The sequence below is a fragment of the Petromyzon marinus genome, chromosome 17 (genome assembly GCF_048934315.1).
Source record: "Petromyzon marinus isolate PM22_M1 ecotype Great Lakes invasive population chromosome 17, UKy_Petmar_22M1.pri1.0, whole genome shotgun sequence".
Classification (NCBI taxonomy): Eukaryota; Metazoa; Chordata; class Hyperoartia; order Petromyzontiformes; family Petromyzontidae; genus Petromyzon; species Petromyzon marinus.
Window position 1 is genome coordinate 19,307,946 of NC_133683.1, and position 24,419 is coordinate 19,332,364.

The 24,419-nt window shown below is 46.9% G+C and overlaps 1 protein-coding gene across 4 annotated transcripts in view; it reads right to left on the reverse strand.

Moving 5' to 3' along the window:
* Window positions 1-24,419, reverse strand: part of LOC116943206 (tetratricopeptide repeat protein 7B-like) — a 126,421-nt gene that overhangs the window by 49,395 nt on the left and 52,607 nt on the right. For all 4 annotated transcript variants that reach the window (XM_032955873.2, XM_032955876.2, XM_032955874.2 and 1 more), the window contains 4 exons: window positions 20,341-20,458; window positions 18,389-18,446; window positions 13,247-13,319; window positions 12,152-12,312 (listed from right to left, as the gene is read on the reverse strand). In XM_032955873.2, the coding sequence (XP_032811764.1) occupies window positions 12,152-12,312; window positions 13,247-13,319; window positions 18,389-18,446; window positions 20,341-20,458 (410 nt within the window). The remainder of the gene's footprint in view (window positions 1-12,151; window positions 12,313-13,246; window positions 13,320-18,388; window positions 18,447-20,340; window positions 20,459-24,419) is intronic.

The following is a 24,419-nucleotide window of genomic DNA, read 5'->3' on the forward strand; positions in this document are numbered from 1 at the left end:
CACACTCGGTGATGCCGCAAGCTACTTCGGGGGTCCAAAAATCAGGACGCATCACGGGGACGAAGGAAATCTCGCAATACCGGCGGAGGGGATAACCTACAGAGGTGACTTCTCCATCATGCCTTTCGGTCATGAGGGTTATTCGACCATACTTCACCACGTTGACCATGAAGTAGGGTGCCAGGACCAGTTTGGATATCACTCGCCACTGATTGTTAGCCGTGGCCGGGAATCAAACTCAGGTTACCTGATCCAGAGAGCAGTAAAATAATCAGTCACCACCACTCCCTGCAACAATGGTATTTATTTTTTTCGTATCATTTGCTTAAAAAAATGGATTTGTACACACTTCAATGCATGTTTATCTCCAAGGTAAACATCGATTTTAATCTATGAATCGATGCATTGTTTCCAGACGTGCAACGAATTGTGCACACGAGAATCAATGTTTTTGCTGTGGGCTTTTCTTTTATTCAATGGGTTCACGTGACCCCTGCAGCCACTACAGGCACATAACATTGATTCTCGAATCGAATCGCAAACCTGAATTGGGACAATTCATCATATCACGAGGGTGAAACGAATCGTTACGAGACGCCCAAGCCAAAACACACCGGTGATAATTAAATCAAGAACCATAAGCGCTGTTTGGGTATAGCTTTGTGATGTCATAGAGCGGGACTGCATATTGAAATAAGATCATTCATTAGCCGGTGGGTCTTTACTAGGGCCAGGTTCATAAGTGCGTCCAGTAAATAAGATGAAGTGTATTGCTATTACCCCAGAAACACAAATTGTACGTGTTAAGTTCCTTGGCAACGTATGTATTAATAATGAACGTGTTTCCAGGGGAACTGCATTGCAGCCTTGTTAAAAAGGATACAAAAAAACGTGCTTAATTCACTTGAGAAGCAACGCCCTCTTTTCACTTCACCATCTCGTGCCGTGGCACAGGAGGCATCACAAAGCAGTCGAGCGCCGACCGGGATGAGTACCCGTAGAGCCAACACACAAAGGGTGACTCCTCATCCTCATCAGCCCTATCGGAACGATTATCGCACGGCTCAACTCTGCATTGGGCGGGCACGCGGTAGGCAGAGCGCTCGCCAGCGTGCCGCAGTATGGAGGGGGGCCGTGAGGTGGGCTGGGGTTGGCGGGGGTTGGGGCATGTACAGCGGGGGGGGATGGGGGGGGGATTAAGTGAGCAGGAGCTTCGGTTAGGGCTGGAATGGCAACCAGGACACGCCTGCTTGGCCTCGGCATTAATCAACCACAGAAAATCACACCGCGCGCGCCAGACGCGGGCCGCGCCGGGGGGCTTCGTCCGGGAGACGCCGGTGGGTTTTTCAGTCGCCGCGTGCCACCAACAATTTTCAGAACGGGTAATGCGAGCGCTACGGGCCCGCGACGAAGTGCATCGCCGTGCCGGCACGATCGCTGTAATTGGCATTATTTTAAGCGGCGATGCTCGCGGTGAGCGTAAACTTAATTTGTGCCCCGGCAGTAAACGAGGTATGGGGGTGGGGGAAATGATTTGTAACGGAATACTAAAAAGTGACAACTGGCAGTCCAGCATAGAAACACATAGTATGAATATAAATGTTTTTTTTAATAGCCTCTTTGTCAATCCACTGATGGGTAAAGGTCATGTATTCGATGTGGGTTGTTTGAACATACTTCAACCACACTGGCCACAACTATAGATAGTATATTTTTCTCATTGTATGGAATTTGAAACATGTTACGTTTACAAGTACGAATGCAATGGCGCTTTGAGCGGCAGATCTGTGCCAGAAAGACGCCACACGTGTGTTTAAGCAAAAAAAAAACTGACTTGACAGTGCAGATTGGTTAACGAGGTGACCTGTTCAGACATCACACAGCACTGGTGACAGCAGGGCCCGGGAATTGAACTTCAGCTTATTTGGGTTTGTATAGCGTAACGTAGATTAAAATATTTAACATTTAACGTTAATAACTAGTGTTGCGCCACCAACATGTACATTATAACAATGAGATGGGTGATTATACGGTAAATCATTCAAGGCAGGCAAAGCAGTCGCTTACTTACAACCCAGATAAGAACTCTGGAAGGGACCTCTCTTTATCAATGGGATTGAGAAATGAAAATAACATTCATCAAGGGAACAGCCTTACTACAGTCATCGCACGTGAAGTCGCATCAAGTGTAAATACGCTGCCCTCACCGCAGTGCAAACAGTGTCCTGTTACTATTCAGAGGGGGGGGGGGCACTGCTAGTGTACCGAGGGATGATGGTCAGAGCAGGCGTGTCCTGTCACACGTCAAACCATAAACCATCGCGAAATGACTGTGCGACAGCACGATGCTGCATCATCTTTTTGTTTAGTTTACAAACGCACTTTTGCCAAGAAGGATGATCGGCCCTCGTGCAATGTGGGGGGGGGGCGAGCGCGTGCCAGCTCGCTGCAGACCGCACGTGAAGACGATCACGAGCGACGCTTAATAATAATGACGATGACGGGGAGATGACTCAACAGACATTTCCTGTACATGTATTAACGCCGAGCAAAACACCACCGCACACGGGGGGGGGGGGGGGGGGGGGCTGGAGAACACACGGGGGGGGGGGCTGGAGAACACACGGGGGGGGGCTAGAGAACACACACGGGGGGGGGGGCTAGAGAACACACGAGGGGGGGGGGGGCTAGAGAACACACGAGGGGGGGGCTGGAGAACACACGGGGGGGGGCTAGAGAACACACGAGGGGGGGGCTAGAGAACACACACGGGGGGGGGGCTAGAGAACACACGGGGGGGGCTAGAGAACACACGGGGGGGGGGCTAGAGAACACACGGGGGGGGGGCTAGAGAACACACGAGGGGGGGGCTGGAGAACACACGGGGGGGGGCTAGAGAACACACGAGGGGGGGGGCTAGAGAACACACACGGGGGGGGGGCTGGAGAACACACACGGGGGGGGGGCTAGAGAACACACGGGGGGGGGCTAGAGAACACACGGGGGGGGGGCTAGAGAACACACGGGGGGGGGCTAGAGAACGCACGAACGCCAACACGTGTGCGTGCCTCCACCGCGTGTGTGACAGCGCGAGACGCGGGGGCGGCGGCTCTGACGCCAACTCGCTACCGTGACGGTCGCCATCGCGATGGGGAAACGCTGTGACGAGGCGGGCGATGTGTTCCCACTCCCCCCTTCTCGTGAACTCGAATGGCACGTGTGTGGGGTGCCTGCGCGCATGTGCGGAGCGACGGGGCTTAGCGGATAGCGAGCGCGCTGCGCTCCGAACCTGGCGACACGAGTTCGATTCCCGATCACGGTTCAACAAACAGTGATGATTATTTGAATCGGTACTGGGCCTGCCCTAGGTCGACTCGGCCTCAAATGAGTACCCGGTGCGGCGTGTAAACATCGCCACTCGGGAGACAAAGGCGGTCTCGGGTGTGGTGCTTTGCCAACCAGCCCCGCACGTGTGCCGTGCCCGGCCTTTATAGGCGCTCGCAAACAGCACTTGCTTCAACAGTCTGTCAAAGGCTATACGGGGGGATAATTGTGTTTAGTGTGTGCGGTGTATAAACAATAGGCGGTTGGGCGTGGTGTGGCCCACCCACGCCTCTGTGTGTCATCTCGGCCTTAGTAGGTGCTCACGAACAGCGCACTTGCTCCAACAGTCTGTCAAAGTCTTTGTGTGCGGGGCGTGGGTGGGTGGCTGGCTGCAGTTTGCGCACTCCGCGGCGACCTGAGATGGATTCCCAGCCACCGGTGGGGGGGAGGGACATTTGAACCGGATCTGGCCCCTTGCATGGGTTTAAACAAGTACCTGGTGTGGTGTGTAAACATCAGCAATGGGGACACAAAAGTGAATAGGTGTGGCGCTGTTCCCCACCCCAACTCGTGCACCATTCAGAGACCACACCAGCCCACTTTTTGCGCCATGCTGGCTTTCAGAGGCGCTCCCTAAATAGCAACTTGGGCCAACAGTCTGTGAAAGGTTATAGCAGGGATCTTTATCCTTGTGTGTGTGTGTGCGTGTAATTTGCAAGCAGAAATTTACAGCCGGTGCATGTATGTTGGGCTCCGTAGCACGCAGACACCAACACACGCATTAGTCTGCAGTTGCAGCAAGAACCCTGACAAACATTCGGCCTGATGCAGTTTTCATGTCTTGCCTTAATTCCCAACGTGCCTCGACTAAACCACCGATAAATCCCAATAAGCTTTGCCGCTGGTCCCAACGTTGGCGTGCCATCGGCCTCCACGTGGAGGGGAGTTCAACTCCGTCTTTTCTACTTATACCTGGTACTGTCCCTCCCTTTGCGGACGATAACCTAAATACTCATCGCTTTATACATTTGTATTGCTGAATTAGAAAGCTAACCATCCTACAACAGTCTGCTTAAATCATATGTTATACATTATTTGTATTTCTGGGTTTATGGTCCGCTCACTCCTTCCGCGCCTCATTGTTGCCCAGTTAACGCATAATATGCCGCCAATTGTGATTTTGTGGTGAGATATCTATCTATTATTTTCATGCTAACTGCATTGCGTTTTTAACAAAGTGCTGTCCCAATTTAACCCTTGCACAGGGCTGTGATGATTATGATGCTGTTGCTGCTGCTGCTGCGATTATACACAACTCTGCCTAGCGACCGCAGTCAGTGGGGGTGGTAAACGTTATAGATCGACTGCGACTTGTTTTCTTGCTCGGGAACAAAGAAAAGTAGCGGTTTAATGCTGAAAGTGATTATGCCAGTGTCGATTCCAGCACAATCTAAATTCAGGCACGCGTGTCTGGGCACACGGACGCCGTGCTGCAGCGTGCGAGCTCAGCCCAAACCTTTGCTCTGTGTGTGCACGCTTCACGTGAATCGAGAGGACACACGCCCACCAACAAAAAACACTTGGGCTATATTGTAAAACGCAAGCTAAAGCACCCACCACACACGCGGAGCGCTCACCCACATGCACACAGAAACACTGCCATGCTCTGTGTACATTTCCACAGCCGTCCACTGGTTTGGAAAATCGTGCTGGCCGCCTATTTGCTCGTGCTGCCTATAATCTCCTTAATTGGTTAGCGGGATAGAGAGGCTCGTGGCTTTTAGGCGTTTCACATTACATGCTTGTTACTAAAATCAATACCGTGGCATGCAAACTGCATGGTCCGACTTGCGCGATCGATACAATTTAATACCCGCCGTTATTTGTTTAGCCTTGTGCCGGGAACCACGAATGCATCACGGCCGATATGGAATCATTCATGCTTTCACTATGATCGCTACAAGTGTAACGCTGCTTGGCACTTAATCACTATTAATGAAAGCAGGGATCCACTGAAGCTCATATTTGTTTCGCATTTTCTCAGAGCAGGACAACGCGACTTGGAATGTAAAGTTGCCGCGTTAGCATCTGTGTCGTTTTCAAATGATCGCAGCTGGCTTCTTGGTTCACGCCACGCCTTGCGTCGTCCATGGCACTGTGCATTAACAATCGCACCTTATTTTGCGCTTGAATAAAAAAAAAACTTGAAAAACGTAATTCTAAAACCCAAAATTAAAGAATGGCGTTTCGCGAACATTTTCTTTCCATGCACAGACTTCGTTCGGGGAGGGGGGGGGGTAGCTTTACACGACGGTGTTTCCTTGACAATGTCGCAAAGCGCAGCCAAGTTCATTTAAAATAAGTAATATTTAAAAAAAAAACTTTTATTAAACACGCTTTAATGAAATGTACTAGTAATGGAAGAACTCCACGACTCCAAGAAGTGGCCCCGAAGCTTGCCATAACGTAAGGGGACCGTGGCCAATTACAGCCAACGTCAGTTTACCGTGGGCAATTCGACCCAAGCCGAAACATAACATATAAAAAAGAATGTTTGAAAATATATATTTTTATGACAGAATGTAGTATTATCATCAATATGACATAAGTATACCAAGTTTGCAGTCGATACCACATTGGTAAGTGGGTTAAAATTGAGTTACAAGATGTGAGGATACAACGACGACGACAACAACAACAACAGAGTGAGTTAAATGAAATAAAGGGACGCCCCCTATTACCTCCCAGGCACTTGTGCCCGGGACCCCATTTCGCAAAAGAATGGCCTCCACCATCAATTAATAACTATCCTGTGCCACCACCGCACGACAGCCGTTACGGCTGCTACGGCTGCCCAGGCCAGGCGGTGCCAACGATGTGAAACGCAACAGCGGCTGACGGCACAGTCACGGGCAAGCGGTCCCCGTGGGGGCACTGTCGGGAGGAAGCGGCAATCTGAAAACCCACGGAGTTCAGTCGATCTGCCGTAATTCACTTCAAAGCAGCGACCTCAACAGCATTGCGAGCCACTTCGCGGCTTCATCGCCAGCTCAGACACTCTGCCACCGCTCCGTTGAGGGCACAAAAATAGTTTCATTTTTATATCTCTCTCAAAAAAAAAGAAGAGTTCTCTGGTTGAAGCCCCAGTCAACCTTTGCTTAGCGGGAGGTCATTCTCCTCTACTTCCCACAGAGTATTGGAAGTCGTTTCCACCAGGCGTGGGAGCGCTACCAACTCCCTGCCGCTATTTCAGTCTCGGTTTAAGACCTTCCTCTCCTCCCTCTGCCTCTTCTGACTGACAGCCTCTCCTCTCTCTGAAATATTCCCAGTTACTGTGCAAGAGCTTGAGATGCGGCTGCATTTCAACACCGCAGTCTCCACGGTGGCGAGATGTTATCTCCCTCGCCTGGCATGCCGCAAGTCGTGGGTTTTATCCCGACCTTGACACCCCTATATTTGGAGTATGCATGTTCTCTCTCCTCGTGGTGTCTGTGTTTTTTTTCTCCGGGTCCTCCGTTTTTTTTTTCCTCCACATTTAGAATCAACATGCATTTATATATTCGGCTGCCATTAATTTCCACGTAAGCCACTTCGTTGAGCTGTCATTTGTGGCCAGGTCGCTTCTGAAAAAGAGCTACGTAGCTCAGTGGGCCTTACCTAGTAAATTCGCTGTACAGCGAACTTTGTTGTGTCTGTTCCACCTGAAGACGGAAGCTTGTGTTGCCTCCGAAACGTCGTGATTTAATTTAGTTTTATTTTACCTACGTGACTTTACCGGAAAAAACAAAGAGTATTTAAAAGTAGTTTATTTAGACACTATATAAACCTAAATTGTTCTTAATCCAGTAATCTCGAACGGTACCTTGTAATTATTCGCCTCCACACCCCCACGGGAAGATCTTATCAATTGTCAGAATTTGTGGTCACCATTCAAGAGTATATTATTATTTAGCATGGTTTTATGGCTGTTTGTACAGTAACTTCTTTTTCATATGTTCACTTATGCTCAATACTATTTGCCTGAATGCAATATTGGCATATAACTCGCATACACTTTTTAAAATCAATTGTTAAAAGCATGATTTAATACACACACCATGCGTGTTAGAATATATTTCAATCAGCGCATGGTTACGTGTCTATCTAACCTAACATTAACCTAATGGTAGAGAAAGTTGCATAAGTGTGTTTGGCATAAGCCCTGATGTTAAGGAATTCGATGGGGGAGTCCCCTTTACAATTTTCCACCTCTTTTTCCATAGCCCAGTGCCTCGGCCCCTCCAAACAGTGAGCCCCTGTGCAATCGCACTGCCTGCACACTCGATAGCTACGTCACGGGGTACAGAGGGAGTTCCCGCAGCATAAAACAGCAGCAGATTCACTGCGGAGACACCCTCAAGGTAACGCAATTCCATAGAAATCACTTACATTCGAGGAAATAAACGCCAGCGAAAGTGAACAGTGGCCATATTAAAGGACTTGTTTGGAAATCAATAGTGGTCGGATAAAGCAGTACATTTCGTAGATTTTAAAACCATCTCCTCCTTGCGGTGCAATCCTGCTTGGGTCTCATGCCTCACTAATTGTTTATCGCAGGACGCAACATCATAACAGCGTCAACCGTTTTCGAGAGCAATTTTAATTTAAAAAAATGTTCTCCATCTCCCCCGAAGAATTGGCGTCTTCAACAACAAGAGGCTAAGTGGGTGTGTCCCATGCCCGTGCGTGGCCGTTTAAGTCGCTGTATTTTAGTGGGAGGATTTCAGCTTTGGGCTCATCAAAACGGAGTGCTCTGCTTTGACGCTTCGAGTTATAAAACCAAGGGAGGGTTGACCGAGTGGCTGAGTTGGCTAACTGTCCAGAGGCAGGCAGGCAGCAGTGTGATTTTGGGTTTGAATTCTGACTCTGCCAGCGTGATTAAAACGGGTTCACTGTGTCAGCCCAGTTATCAATAGTTGCACCAAGAGCACATGTTATAACTTTGGATTTCCACGTAATGTTGCACAAATATTCCAGCTCTGAAGACAAAATAAATGTAGTTTGTCATGCAACGCATATTATTTGCAGACCACAAAGATAACACTGATAGAAAAACATTGAGTAGTTCTGTGACACCATCTTCCATGGCCGTACCCTAACGCAATGTGAAGCTTGCCAGGGGTGCAATGATGCATACATTTATCAATATTGATTCTTAATGTCACGATGCACGTGTGTAAGAATCCAGGTTTTTGGATACATGTTCAATTGCATGCAATCTGTTTACATCACCCCTACAGCTACCAGTGGGTATTTCCATTCACCATTGAATTGACTCTTGAAATAATATCAAGACCATGAATCATGAAAAAATTCATGGAATCGCTCATTGCACGATACTAATGGCATAATTTTTACATTATATCCTACAATCCAACAGCCCTCTGTCAATCCACTGCAGAATGACGGCCACTCGACACATCGTGTCAGTCGTCAGGGTTGTTGGACCATACTTTATCAGTCAGTTCGCTTTGGGTAAGGCCCACTGAGCTAAGAAGCTCTTTATCAAGAGTGACCCGGCCGAAGCAGCTGAGCACGTTACATTGGAAGGGCAGGGTTTACAAGGCTTGTGAAGTACAACACAAAAATAAAGGAAATTTGATTTTAAAAAATTACGAATAAACAATTCTAATAAAATAATATCATGATGGTCAATGTGGGATGGAAGGGGAGGCCAGAAATTGAACTGATATGAACAGGTTCGTTGTGCAGCACACAAATCACGGCGACAGAGCAAGTTGTGTCGGGGGGGGGGGGAAACCCCGTTAATTAGTCGCGCTGTGATTTCAAATCCAAGTTGCACTGCAAAGCGGGTTGCCAGTCAAGGGGAAAGCCTTGGGAAGGCACCACACTCTGGTGAGACCGCACGCAAGACGTGCGCGACATCCAGCCAGGGACAGACCACGAGAGGGTGACAGACGGACACGGACAGACTCCCAGGAGCCTTAAGTCAGAAAAGCTACGCCTGCCATCGCTTACCACCGCACTCCAATCCATCCGCATCGCCGAGTAATGACGATATCTCTTCCTCCACGACCCGATCCACCCCGAGCCGCTCAAGAAGCCGTTTGTCATAACGCATCCGTTATTCACCCATGCCTCAGTTGCTGTGGCGCGCTAAGATTTTATTTTCTCGCTGGAAAGTCGCCCACACAGAGCACGAGCCAGGCTCAAAGCTGGCTTAGCTTCCGAGATCTGACGAGATCGGGCGCATTCCGAGTGACACGGCCATAGGCGTTCTGCGTAATTGTGAAGCTAAAATTTCACAAGTGGAATGCACCGACGGGCTTTTAGTTATCTCTGCTTGGAAGTCCCTCCGAATGCTAAGAACGAGAGCTCACAGTTTATATTGCTATACAAGTACAGTGAAAACTTGAATTGCGAGTAACTTGGTCTGCGAGTGTTTTGCAAGACGAGCAAAAATGTTTAATGAATAATAATTTGATAAACGAGCGGTGTCTTGCAATACGAGCAGTACGTACAGTATAACGCATTGTCTGCCGAGCGTCACGTGATCACAACTGAGCCAATGGTTCTTCTCTCTCTCTCTCGCTGCGGGATTGTGGGTAATCGTCTCCCATGCTCGGTCTCAGTCGGCGTGCCTCACTCGTATAGTCAACATCCGTGCGAGCGTATACTGTTTACTATAGTACGATAGTGTTGTGACCACGTGTGTGTGCATAAAGCATTTTTTTTATTTTGTGTCCAAGTGTAGTGACTGTTCTTTAGTAACTGTACTGCAAGTGAAAGTCGTCCTACACAATAACCCTCCTCTTCCTCTCCTTTCTCTCGTCTCCCTCACACCAGCCACGATTACATGTAATTAATACATTTGATTACTTTATATTAAATTTAAATAATAAACATATAAAATTTTATTTTGTATTAATCATTTTTATATGAATACAGTATTTTGGGTTGTGGAACGAATCATCTGAGTTTCCATTATTTCTTATGGGGAAATTTCCTTTCATATACGAGTGCTTTGGATTACGAGCACGTTTCCGGAACGAATTATGCTCGCAATCCAAGGTTTCACTGTACTTGTTAATCCAGTCAGGTGGCACAGGCCTGGAGTGAACAGCTCCCAATCGAAAGGCTGTGTTTAAATCCTGGCCTGAGGTTGACTCAACCACATCATCCTTCCGCGGGAGATAAAATCTTTACCAGTTTGTGGGGAGGTACAACAGTGCTTGTCGTTACGGATTAATTTGCCGCTGCCATAGGAATGAGGCATTTCTAGTCAATGCTCATTTGAGCAGGAAGCCATTGACTTAAAAAATAAATATATTAATAGGGGTGGAATGATATATCGGCTGACAAATTTTTATCAATTGCTAAGCGTCCGATATAAATATTGAATCGCATGTTTTTTTGGTTCGTACATGTTGTAGTAATGGGTTTACGTCACCCTTGAAGCCACTAAGAGCACTACACTTCAACGCAACGTTGAGTCTAAACTACGAGTAAAATCAGAGCCCTGACTTTTGACAATTCATCGAATCGCCGGTGAATCATTCCCCCAAATTTACCCGCGAACGGTGAGGGTAGCACAGTATCTATCAGCTGACACAAGTGGAATATTGTTATACGTTTTACTTGCTTACTTTTAACAAATTATATCAACCACGGAAGTTAAGTAAGCACGCTACGCGCCTAACGCAATGCGCACGCAGCGAGAGCCTGTTTACGTGCAAATCTCTCCGCCAAACTGGCCCCGAGTTGGACTTCTAAGGACATGAAGCTGACCGAGGTCCACTTATCATCGCTTGGCTATAACACCAAAAAGGTCAAGATTTAAGAGAATCACAACAAACCTTGCACTGCCTTACTTTACCTTCAAACGGTTAATCAATGATGTATGCTCCTTTTTGGCTTTGGACCAAGAAAAACCATCAAAGCCGACTCACCCACGCTCCGTGTGCATTTTCTTTTGGCGGTTTGATACAGCGGCTTTTCAAAAAGAAAGTAGACGAAAAAGGATGAAGCGTTTTATCCGTTAAGGGCAGGGCAATATGGCTAATGGACAGAAGGGTTCGTGTGTTTACAAATTGCATCTACACAGCTATTATTTGGCAGTAAATTTTTTTAACAGCTGCACATCCATCACTGGGCATGCAAAGTTGGGTCGGCTGCCATTTGACCGAGTCCACTCAGACCCGACAGGAAGCTTCAATGGTCGAGAATGTTTTCGGGATACATTTTAAGTCGTTTCAGGTGTAGGAGACTTGTGTACAAGATGCTGAACATCTGAACGCAGGAATATGCTAAGATCTTGAAAGATAAAATTGTTAATATTTGATGAAGGGCATGAGCATTGTCAAACATGCATAAAATACAATTTAAAGACATGTATAGCATGAGGTGTCCAGGAAAAACTTGTTAACCCACACGTATATATATAAGATTTCCCCTGCTGGCTTCAACAATTTATCATCTCTCCATAGACGGTCAGACAAAGAATTTCATCATTTACATGTTTCATCCATTTAATCTGCCTACTGTCAACCAAAAAAAGTCTATTTTCTGGACAATGACACTTTGAGTGTTGTCAAGTTTTTCATTTGTAAACGCGAATATATTAAAATGTGCCTAAAAGCTTCCAGACTTCAAACAACTCTCGTTTTACTTGCATTGCCTTCTACGGGCATCTCACGGTAGGCAAAGCACAGGTTAACCATGGACACGAGAGGTGTGGAGAAGGGGCGGGGCGAGGCGAGGGAGGGATAGAGGAGGGGTGGGGCGGGAGGGAGGGAGGGAGAGAGGGAGGGGCACAGTGTGAGGTCACCTGAAGCTCTCGGGGTATTCGCTGAGGGCCATGTCGAGGATGTTGAGCGCATCCTGGTGGTGCTTCTGCGCCGACAGCAGCAGGGACAGCAGGTGCAGCGAGTTGAGGTCGTCGCCCTGCAGCTGCAGTGCCTGCCGGACGTAGCCCAGCGCCTCCGGGATCTGCGGCACGGATGACGGCACGCGTAGGTCACGGCGCGTCCGACCACGCTAGCCACCTGCGGCATCGCGGGGGGGGGGGCTATCTATTTAGCCACGATCGATCAAGTGTGGGTGGGCAAGCGGGTCATGTCAGTTAACGGTGCCCAAACAGGTAGGGGGATGTGGACGTGGTCATAATGCTTAGCACACTGGATTCGTAATCCCTAGGGCAGCAGCTGCCGTGGTATAATGGTTATCACAGGGGACTTGTTATCCAAAGGGAATGATTGGGACAAGTTGTAATGATAAGCATACTGGACTTGTAATCCAGGTGGTCGGTTCCATCTGCCGGGGGTTGGGGTAATGGTTAGATGCCTTGTGAAATCATGTGGCCACATTCTTGATCTCTTGGCTGACTTTCCTATTCCTGCTTGACACCAAGCATTCTTACCATGTGCAAGAATGACAGAGTAAGATAAAAATAGGGTCGCTTTATGGCTTAACGTGTAAAATGCTACCAAACATCTTGATTTTTCAAAGCTTTGTGAAAAAAATTACAACAGAGCTACTACTCCCCTAGGGAAGAGCAAATCTTTGCTGTGTTCTTGCTGTGGTAAGCAGGAAAGAGCGAACATACATAGTCAAGTCCAAGTGATTTCCTGCTCAAATGAGTATTAAGGTCATGCTCAGATCCAGTTCACACCACTGAGCCAGTGATGTAAGTGCCACATTATTATGATAGGAGCTAGTCGATCCATCGGACAACCATTATGGACTTTCCCACAAAGCGGTGCGTATTTTATAGAGCTCAGAGAAATGATAGGCTGAGTTGACACCCCAACCAGGATTTTCATTTGCAACCTTTCCAACTGCGAGCCGCTCGCTCTTCGGCTGAGCCAATTGGCCGCTTGCATTAATGTCTCGAGATGAATGCAGTATGAAGCCCCCTAGTTACCTGTCTGGAAATGGCCAGCTGGAGAGCCAGGTAGAAGGACATCTGATGGTCATCAGGCGCCAGGTTATAGGCCCTGCACACCACAGCACCCAGAAAAACAAAGACAAATTATCCCCCGTAGCGCCTTTACAGACTGTTGGAGCAAGGGCTGTTCGCAAGCACCTATGAAAGTCGGCACGGCACATGAGAGCGTAGGTAGCCAGGACCATGCCCTTTGTCTCCCCAGGAGCGATGTTTACACACACCGCACCAGGTACTCATTTGAGGCCGAGTCGATTTAGGGGAGGCCCAGGACCGTTTCAGATATTCGTCACCATTGTTGGCCATGAGCAGGAATCGAACTCAGGTCGCCTGCTAACCGCTACACCGCCACTCCCCACCAAGAGATGTAACATGCACACACACACACGTGGAGAATAAGTAAAACAAGGATGCAAACGACACACAGATGCAGAGAATAGGCGATGAGCAGACGAATCAAAAGTTGAAGAGGGAAAGAGATTGAAATGGGTTGCATGGGACAAGGGGGGAACAGAGTGGGGGGGGAGAAGTGCGTGCACAGAGAAGGAAAACAAGAAGAGCAGACACAGACAGTTGAGATAGAAAATCAGGAGGGCAACCAAGGAACATCAAACAGAGTGCAGAGATGTGTAGATTGAGGGATCAATTACACGTTCTTTTTAGAAATGCTTTCTGATTGAAACCACATTACTAATGCATGAACTTCCAAGCTAAGATGCCCTTTTTCAATACTTTTTTTAATGCATTTTCATGTTCTTTTTTTTTTCAAGCGTAGTTCAAAATCCACAGAACGGAGCAGAAATGAGGAAACAGGTATTTTTTCGTCGGGTGCGGTGGTGGAATACACCTGTAACCCAGCGCTTCGGTGGCGGAGTTTGTGAGCGACACCAATTTAACCAGATTGATGAGACACTCAACAAATCTCACCGTTACCAACATGAGCTTGATCAGAATCATATTTATTTATCGCTGGAGGAATCCGATGAGTTATACAGCTCTTTCTCCCAAATGTCCAGTATTTTTCACAGATGTCCAGTATCTGCAACCAGATACTGTAACCAGATACTGTAACTAGATATAGTGGTACCTCGGAGATCGAACTTAATTCGTTCCAAAACCGTGTTCGAACACCAATTTGTTCGAACACCGAATCAATTTTCCCCATAAGAATGAATGGAAATAGCATTAATTGGTTCCCCACCCAAGGATGCTCCTATTATGGGCCATTTCTACACAAAGTTTAAAATATTAAAATACAGTACAGTACATAAAAGCATACAAAAAACAAGAAACACAGTTATATGATGATGCTGGATGTATTTACCAGCGAAACGTCGTACTCAAACTGTAAATGTGGATTCACTCTTCAACACACCGGTGGGCTAAAGTAGTGAATTATTTGTCTTTTGTCAACGTGACACTTTTTTTGCTGATTGGCCATGTCGGGTGGTGGAGGGTTACGACACATTTATAAATAAATGCGATCTAACCCAAAAACCTTTATTATGAAGAATAAATGAACATTGAACTTCACTTTAACTTTAGTAAGGAGAATGGATGGCTTGAGTGGAAGGTGGTGAGGAAAAAGTTAACGGAACGATGTTTTTGGCGGGTCTGCACTGAGCGAGAGCCACGCGTAAACTGGGTCATTCGCCTTTGTCTCGGTCGCCATGGCTACGCGTCTCGGCCCAAACCGGTTCTTTTAAGTTGTTCGACCTCCGAATTTTTGTTCGATGTCCGGGGCAAAAAATGGTCGAAAATTTTGTTCGATCACCGAATTGTTTGAGTTCTGGGGCGTTCGATCTCCAAGGTTCTACTGTAATGGACAATTGTAATCAGGCGATTTTTAAGCAGGTGAGCCCAATGAGACTCCAAATAAAAAATTTTCAAGAGAGGCCTGGTATGCATAAATGATATGAGGTGGCCTGCAACAGGCAGTACAGCAAGTAGGTCAAGTGGTCTACCAATTGATGCCTGCTCCCTACAGCTGCTCATTCATTCATATGATACCTCTTCAGAGGTTCTCTCAAGATTAGAAGCTAATTGAAATTAGAGTTAATAATAGCCAAAGTAAAAAAAGTACATGTAAACACAAAAGATAAAACTATGTTACCAGTCAAAATTTTTTTAAACAGTACCGACCTAGGAAATGTTCCAGGAAAATGTAACTAAATCGAGTCTGAATTGCTTTACTACATTTTAATATTTGTAATGCATTAAAGCCAGGCATTAACAAAACGCAGCACACATTTAAATGAACGCCTTTATGCGAGAAAGCAATTTCTCGCTTAAAACTGTTAAGAACTGACCCGATTTCACGAGTGCCCACACCGTTATTAAACCACAGACGCTTGGCCAAACACACGAGGAATTAATAGAGGGGCGATAGGCCAGCTTCGTATGAAATGCATAGCAGCAATTACTAAGATTTTTCCGCAATGCTCTGAGGCCCAGACCAATTTCCTTCACATACAGTGAACACTTGCCCTGCCACGGAAGCCATCCCTAAAGCCCCATTATTTCAGCGATCGCTCAAAGAGGCATGGGGCTCGTGGTGGCAGACGCCCCTGACTTTGTCTTCAGCGGCCGTGTCATAGAAATGGCTTTGTGCCACGCGGGCGGCCAACTCACAATCGGGCGCAAAGACAAAGGTCCCCCGTGTAGCCTTAACCGACTGTCGGGGTCAAGTGCTGTTAGCGAGCACCTATGAAGGCCGGAACGGTACAACACGAGTGGGTGAGTAGGCAGCACCACGCCCGACCGCCTTCGTCTCCTGCGTAGCGACGTCAACACATCGCACCGGGTACTCGTCAGTGGCCGAGTCGACCTAGTGGAGGCCCAGGACCGGTTCAGATAATCGTCACCGGTGTTGGCCGTGAGCGGGACTCGAACTCGCGCTAACCGCCACGCCACCGCTCCACAACCGGGGCGCATCCACCTGGTCACCAGCGCGAGGCGGTCGCGATCGAGCAGTCCTGCTCGTCCGCGACCGCGCATTCACCGCGTCCCACTGCGGCGCTCCGCGGTGCAGGAGGACAGGGGATAACCGGAATTAATTTTGAGAAATAAATTAAATGCTCTTCCGACCCGCCACTGGCCGCTCTTTTTCCCTTCAAGGGAGCGCGAGTCGCACCGTGAATAGTTTATGAGCAATGCCGTGGCGCAAACAAATGCGCGCACTTCCGCTTGGTGTAAACGGTCCGGCCAGTGCGGCGGGGTGAGCTTAATGCCCCGCGGGAACGGAAAGCCCTCCAGCCGCAGTGACATGAACCGACCTCTGCCAACCTTTACTTTGACCTCATTTCACAGCTTTGACAAACCGTGGTGAACACCGCCAATGTAAACCCTTTCAAGGGTGTTGCTTTACAATGCACATTGAGTAGTTGCAGTTATACCCCCAGTGCCGACTCCATTCATCTCACAAAAAACGTGTTTCGATTACTCCACCCATGTTGAGAGCTCGGCCTAGCAGATTGACAGTTTAATCTCATCCATACCGCGGTGCTTGGCTACGTAGGGTGCGAAAGAAGTTCAACATACATATATACTGTATGTAGGTACAAGTGCTTCCAATTTGGCTTCTTTACTCACACCGCTTGACTCTGCAATTCTCTCAAAAATTCTCATGACCTTGCTCAATTCAAGAAAGGCGTTAACTTTTATCTATTACACCTTCAACAGTGCTGTGTGCTACAGGCCACTTAGCATTGTGTGCCTTTGGGCCTGTGTTCAGCAGTCGTGATAAAAAATAAATCTAACTCCTTCAAGGGCTTGCTGCAGTCTATAAGGCCATTCCCGCAGACGTCTGCATCAATGATTTCGTTTCAATGTCTCACCAAGTACTACAGCACCAGGGCATATCACCTGAAACGTGCGTGCATTGCGCATGGTGTGTGCGGCGGGGGGTGGGGAGCGTGAGACGGGGTGGGGGCCCTTGGGACAAGAAGGACAGCAGAAGATGAAATGGAATGCGCAACGATTTTGAGTGGCTCATTCTTTTCGGGAATGGTCAATTTTTTACAAGCAAAAGCAGCCATGCCTCATCTTCTTGGTTCTTCCGGTAAAGTCACGTAGAAGGGAAATAATACAATTAAAACATAATAAAATATTGTTATATTTTTATTATTTTATTATTTCCCATGACTTTACCGAAAGAACCAAGAAGATAAATCCCTGCATTCACGAAAGCTTTAAATCGAAATTCAGCCATGCCTCATCGGTGTGCCGGGAGGGTAATTGCACTCATCTGCCTGTGGCTCAGCTCGGAGACGAAATGGGGACGTCCCTTATTAAATGCGTACCTTATCTGGAATTAACTGTGCTGCGGATGCTCTCGGGATGGGTGCGGATATTTGCCGTCTCCCCAGGTTCATTCACGAGCTCCGTGTAAAAGATGTATTTTTTTTTTACGTTAACAGGCACACGGGAGGAATTTAAAATAAAATGACAATCACGTGTGAAAAAGGCACGTGCTTTCGTTCCGAATGCATCCGTCTTGCTCAATTTCCGTACGAGATTGCTTTTTTTTAACTTCTTTGTCTCGACAGAATGCACAGCACCATGTCGCACAAAAACACAAAATGCAAGGCGAGCATTTAGGGTGCATTTCATCGGCAAAATTGCGCTCTGCTTTAAATTGTTGAGCGCCAGAATGCGATTAACACATTGCTCTTTAGGTCTCGTGTGTTGATGATGCACTTATCATCATCACCGTGAGCTCATTGAATCTTTCCCTCTGAATACCCATGTCTTTAGTTTTGAGATATTTAACATCATTATTTATCAGTGGAGGACTGAACTTATTACGATAGAGATTTGCCGTGGAGATGGAGAAATTCATTTGGTTTCATGTGCAACTGCTCAGCGGATTGTTCCAGCATGGGACTGTGAGTGATTGCAATGGGAGGCCTTCATTCAGCAGTGGATCAATCAAGACCAATGCTGATGATGATGAAAGTGATTAAGTGCTTCTGTAAAACTACATGCACTGTCTGCAGACTTACTCTTACATTCATCACTTTACACATGCTGTGTTACTCCCAGGATCCTATGCACACAATAAAGCATTCCTGAACTATCATAACTGGAAGAGTTTGTTTTCTAATAAGTTCTGTGCATTACCTTTGGAAGGCAGTCAACGCTTTCCTTTGAAGCTCCTCGCGGGTAACTCGCAATGTCGCTGCAAAAAGAACGGGAATATATTTTGAAAGATCTATGTACAAAGACACTCTTACTTTATCAACCATGTATATAAAACAAAACAATCAACATAAATATATTGCATGAACTCCATGAACTTGCTCCTGCCTACCTCTCCATCTCATCTCGCTCTACCCCCCCTTCCTTCCTGTGTTCTCCAGGAATAAAGGCCCTTCTGTCGAAACCCTCGGACAAACTTCGCTCAGTGGAAAGACTCATTTTCTCCTCTGGTGCACCTTGAGCCTGGAATTCCCTTTCCACAGCCACCTGTGCCGTTCACATCGAGGCACAAGACCCGACTCTTCTCCTCCCTATGATAGCTAGTCTGTCTCTATTTTTATGAAAAAGCATCCTATCCCTGTGATGCGCGACCTGCTGTTTTTTTTGTGCAGCGCCTTGAGATGCGCTCAATCTTAGGCACTGTATTATATCCGCACTGCAATGTCCATTCTAAACATGCGGAAGCTGTGCAGGCGAGGAACGAAAAAAGCCGGGCTACAGAATTCACATTCTGGATGCAACAACAAAGTGATCGACATTTCCATTTTCACCACAAACTGTGCAAATGAAACCTATCTTACGCGCCCTCTCGCTCTCCAGCCGTAACAACACAGAGCACACTGCTGAGACGAAAGCCCGTCACGACTTGTGAATGAACCTGTAGCAGTTTAATATTTTACCCCACACAAACCGGTCCAGTAAAATATACTTTAGTGCAACCTTTTGCATCGCCTAAGAATAGGCAGCTCACGAGAGTGCTCGTGTTGGCAGAGATGTCGCACGTCTTTCAGAGCGAATGGCAACCTCCCCCGTCTGTGATCGCCACCACGCGCCGGGCAGCTGTCCACAATTGCAACAGCCGACCCCGCAAAGTGCCACGCGGCTATAAAACCTTCGATCATACGGAACAGTTTTTTTGTTTCACGTGACCGCTTTTTGAACCGCGGAGCAGTGGAAATAAAATGCTTATTTTTAAAACAAACGCGTCTCGCGTGCTTCTTCCCATCCCCCCTCTCGGCCTTCTCAACGGGAATGGCGACGTTGCGTGCCAGGGGTTCACAATGCAAGCGTGCCCCGCGCATTACCGCTGCGGTGCTTCACAGAGGGGGTCAACAGGGCGTTTGTCCGGGGGGATCTCCGGCAGAATGTCCGCCACGGGCTCAGACCCGCCAATGGAGACGCGAACACGAGGACCGCCCAACACTGACATGAGCGTGCGGAATACCTGTCAACCCGTACGGTCTGCCTGTATTCTTGTACAGGGAAATTGAGTAAAAAAAAAATTTTTTGTCAATTTCTTTGCATTTCTCCCTTGTGATGGGACTTTGTAGGATGAACGTTGAGATTTATAAGGGCACGGGGTGACCATTAAGGTCAGAATTGGTCTGTAATAAGGTAGGGCACTGATAAGGTGTTGATAGGGATGATGTCGGGTCTCACTTTGCATTGCCACCTCAACCAATGACGCAAGATAATTAGTCACAAACACATGAATCAAGGTGGGGGGGGGGAATGCAAATCAGAGAGGGGCCCATACCAATCAGTGGGCTTAAGCAGCGTACATCGTCAGAATGGACGAAGGCCGATGGACGATTCGTGGTCAAATTGTATTAAATAATTACATATTTTTTCTAACTTTCACAGTGCTAATTGCATTTTATACTTTTCATCATTTGCCCAGTTAAATTTGTTTAGGAAATATTTTGCGTAAAACATAATAAGTGTTCACATTCACGATTTGACATATGTAACTTGAGCTTAAGTAAAAACACATTTTCTTAATTAACGAATCGGCCTAACTAGCGCCAACCACGGCCATTTTCTTTGTGAAAACGACGACGTCCGTTCAATTCCCGGCGACCACGCCTGCTCACCGTCCGTCGCCTGGAGGCTGTAAATGAGGCCCAGCGCCAGGAAGCCCTTGGCTTGAAACTCGCCCGCCCGCTCCTCCATGTCCACGACTGCTTTCGCAAAAAACTCTCCCTCCTCCAGCTGCCACACGGCCAGGAGGGGGGCACGCAAACGCACGCACATGCATCAGCGCGCATCAGCGATGTGATAGTCCGGCCTTCGTTGGCCACATTTAAATGTTCCTGCTCCCGCCATTTTTTATTTTTTATTATTACATTTTCTATAGGAGCGTGGTACAGAGCACGACACAGCGAGGGGGTACAGAAACTCCGCGAGCCCAGTCAAAATGTTTTCTCCTAACATTTTTTGTTTCGGGTGGCCCGTAATGACAGGCATGCGTGTCAATGATGGCACAACTCGCACAAGCACATGGCAAATCGTTTTCGAATTGCTGCCCTGTGTTTCCAAACAGGAAACGTTGCTGCCCAGGGACTATTAATGTAGCTTTATTTATGCCACAGGATAGTACGCGTATGTCCACAAAGTGGCTGTGCAAGGTGAAGGTCTAATATCTCAACCTGAGCGGCAGCGATTGAGACAATAACTCGGCCGCCTTCACTCTCAACTCCACCGCCCTCCCTCAAGAGGACACTGCTAATTGTCCACATTAATCCGTAGAAATCAGTATAATTCGGAAGGTAATACACAGGCCAGCAAAACCAGGAGGGAATTCCAACACTGGCTAGACCCTCCTTCCCCACCCCCTGCACAAATGCAACATTCCAAATGAATTATCATGAACGCATGATAGTGCATAAGGCTGGTATGGATGCGCTGGTTTAGAGCTGATCTTCTTGGAACGTTCCACGCCACTCAGGGGAGACATAGGGAGACTCCCTGCGAGTTAAAACGGTCGATGCGCACACCATTAATGTAAAGCCGATAGCAGCAAGAGCATGAGTGAGGACACATAAACGTTGATTAAAGTAGATGTATTGACGTGCCTGGCTGATACACCAATCATATTAGAATTAATAGCATTAAGGTGTATAAATATTTATAATCCAGTGTCTTAGTGAGCACAGATACCGCAAATCTGCCAAGGAATACCTTTCAATCTTTAATGCAACGCTGGCAGGGTGGCATTATTAGCGGTCACAGTGTGGCTCCCAGATGGAGCCCTGTGTAAGTAGGGATTACGGGGCATGAAGTTTTACTCATTCCTTAATTCACTAACTCACTCATCCAGATTAAATGAGCAGTTTATCCAAATGTGAATATTTCTGCACAGTTCTGATGAGACAATGAATGGTGTATTTTTGTTTAACTGCAGAAAAAAACTATTAAGAAAAGTAACGTAATTATTTAATTTAAAAAATATCTAACTTTCAAGTAATTTTCAAATTTGGCCCACAACGGCTGGCACACGGTTGACCTACTTTTGTTAATGACGTCACGGAGCCTCTAACGAGCAAATTTGTGACAGACGATGGGAACAGTAACGTCCAACAGACGGCAGCAGATTGAGGGCTTTCAACTCACAAACTCTCGCAGTCCCATTGTCTTTGCGACGAGCATGAACCCGTCTTACCATACCTGGCAGCCTAAATCTAACTCAGCTTTAAAGGGTACAGCATAACCTCAAGTCGTGTAGAGATACAAACCCACCATGGTGTAAATTACGTACAAGTGTGCTTAATCTAGCAGAGGTTTGGTAAAGGGCTGCAAATTTTTGTTAATGATTGTTTTTTTCTTAATCGAGAAAAGCCTCACCGAGTCTTACCACTTTTTTTGCAGAAGGGTCATGGAGTAAGGATATTTGGCCACTTCCATAATGAGTTATTTGGGATTGTAGGAGGATGGAACCAGAGGTCACACAAAAAAAACACAACACGCACATGAAAGAATAACACGTTTCTGCCAAGTGGGTTTATCAACCCTCTTGATCTACTGCTATTTACTGGTCACCTCGTAGGACCCAGAGGTTTAGGAGATTCACACCTCTATGCGATCTACCAACCATTGCCTCCTTGTGCAAAACCTTACAGCCAACCTCATGGGGCACAATGGTCATGAAACACATTCACTCTTGCTCAGTATTTCCACATCGATCCAAAATACTGAGCTCCAGGCTTGTACCAATATGGCCATAAAATTATAGTACGTACCACAACATCAACTTGGGTATCGATGGAAACACGCGTGCATTACTCCCGCCAGATTCATTGCAGTGCTAGAGTTCATCTGGGTTGATACAGGGGTTTCTTATGACGCCTCATTTCCATCACCACTGGGAACTGTCCCCTCTCCTGCCTAGGAACAACACTATTGCCCCGGTTCTGTGGGCCTCCATGTAGCATGAGATGACAACCCCATCTCCCAAACTATCCCCCACCCTTCGTGACTGGAGGGTGGAGGATTGGGAAGTGATGTAAAAACGGTTAATCTCCATATATATACAAGGCAAAGTTGTGAATATGTGTGTCTGTTCAAAATGTACTTCCTGACATGCAACAAACTTGAAATTTGCCATGTGGGTACTATCCAGACTGTACACCATGCAAAAATTATAAAAATACACTTCAGTTTTTTTTTTAGGGGGAGGGGGAGCTCAATAATGCATAAAGTGAGGGAAAAAAGTATTTGATCCCCTGCTGATTTTGTAAGTTTGCCTACTGACAAAGAAATGATCAGTCTATAATTTAATGGTAGGTGTATTTGAACAGTGAGAGACAGAATAACAAAATCCAGAAAAACGCATGTCAAAAATGTTATGAATTGATTTACATTTTAATGAGGGAAATAAGTATTTGACCTCTCTGCAAAACATGACTTAGTACTTAGTGGCAAAACCCTTGTTGGCAATCACAGAGGTCAGACGTTTCTTGTAGTTGGCCACCAGGTTTGCACACATCTCAGGAGGGATTTTGTCCCACTCCTCCTTGCCGATCTTCTCCAAGTCATTAAGGTTTCGAGGCTGACGTTTGGCAACTCGAACCTTCAGCTCCCTCCACAGATTTTCTATGGGATTAAGGTCTGGAGACTGGCTAGGCCACTCCAGGACCTTAATGTGCTTCTTCTTGAGCCACTCCTTTGTTGCCTTGGCCATGTGTGTTGGGTCATTGTCATGCTGGAATACCCATCCACGACCCATTTTCAATGCCCTGGCAGAGGGAAGGAGGTTCTCACCCAAGATTTGACGGTACATGGTCCCGTCCATCGTCCCTTTGATGTGGTGAAGTTGTCCTGTCCCCTTAGCAGAAAAACACCCCCAAAGCATAATGTTTCCACCTCCATGTTTGACGGTGGGGATGGTGTTCTTGGGGTCATAGGCAGCATTCCTCCTTCAAACACGGCGAGTTGAGTTGATGCCAAAGAGCTCCATTTTGGTCTCATCTGACCACAACACTTTCACCCAGTTGTCCTCTGAATCATTCAGATGTTCATTGGCAAACTTCAGACGGGCATGTATATGTGCTTTCTTGAGCAGGGGGACCTTGCAGACGCTGCAGGATTTCAGTCCTTCACGGCGTAGTGTGTTACCAATTGTTTTCTTGGTGACTATGGTCCCAGCTGCCTTGAGATCATTGACAAGATCCTCCTGTGTAGTTCTGGGCTGGTTCCTCACCGTTCTCATGATCATTGCAACTCCACGAGGTGAGATCTTGCATGGAGCCCCAGGCCGAGGAAGATTGACAGTTCTTTGGTGTTTCTTCCATTTGCGAATAATCGCACCAACTGTTGTCACCTTCTCACCAAGCTGCTTGGCAATGGTCTTGTAGCCCATTCCAGCCTTGTGTAGGTCTACAATCTTGTCCCTGACATCCTTGGAGAGCTCTTTGGTCTTGGCCATGGTGGAGAGTTTGGAATCTGATTGATTGATTGCTTCTGTGGACAGGTGTCTTTTATACAGGTAACAAGCTGAGATTACGAGCACTCCCTTTAAGAGTGTGCTCCTAATCTCAGCTCGTTACCTGTATAAAAGACACCTGGGAGCCACACATCTTTCTGATTGAGAGGGGGTCAAATACTTACTTCCCTCATTAAAATGCAAATCAATTTATAAAATTTTTTACATGCGTTTTTCTGGATTTTAATGTTA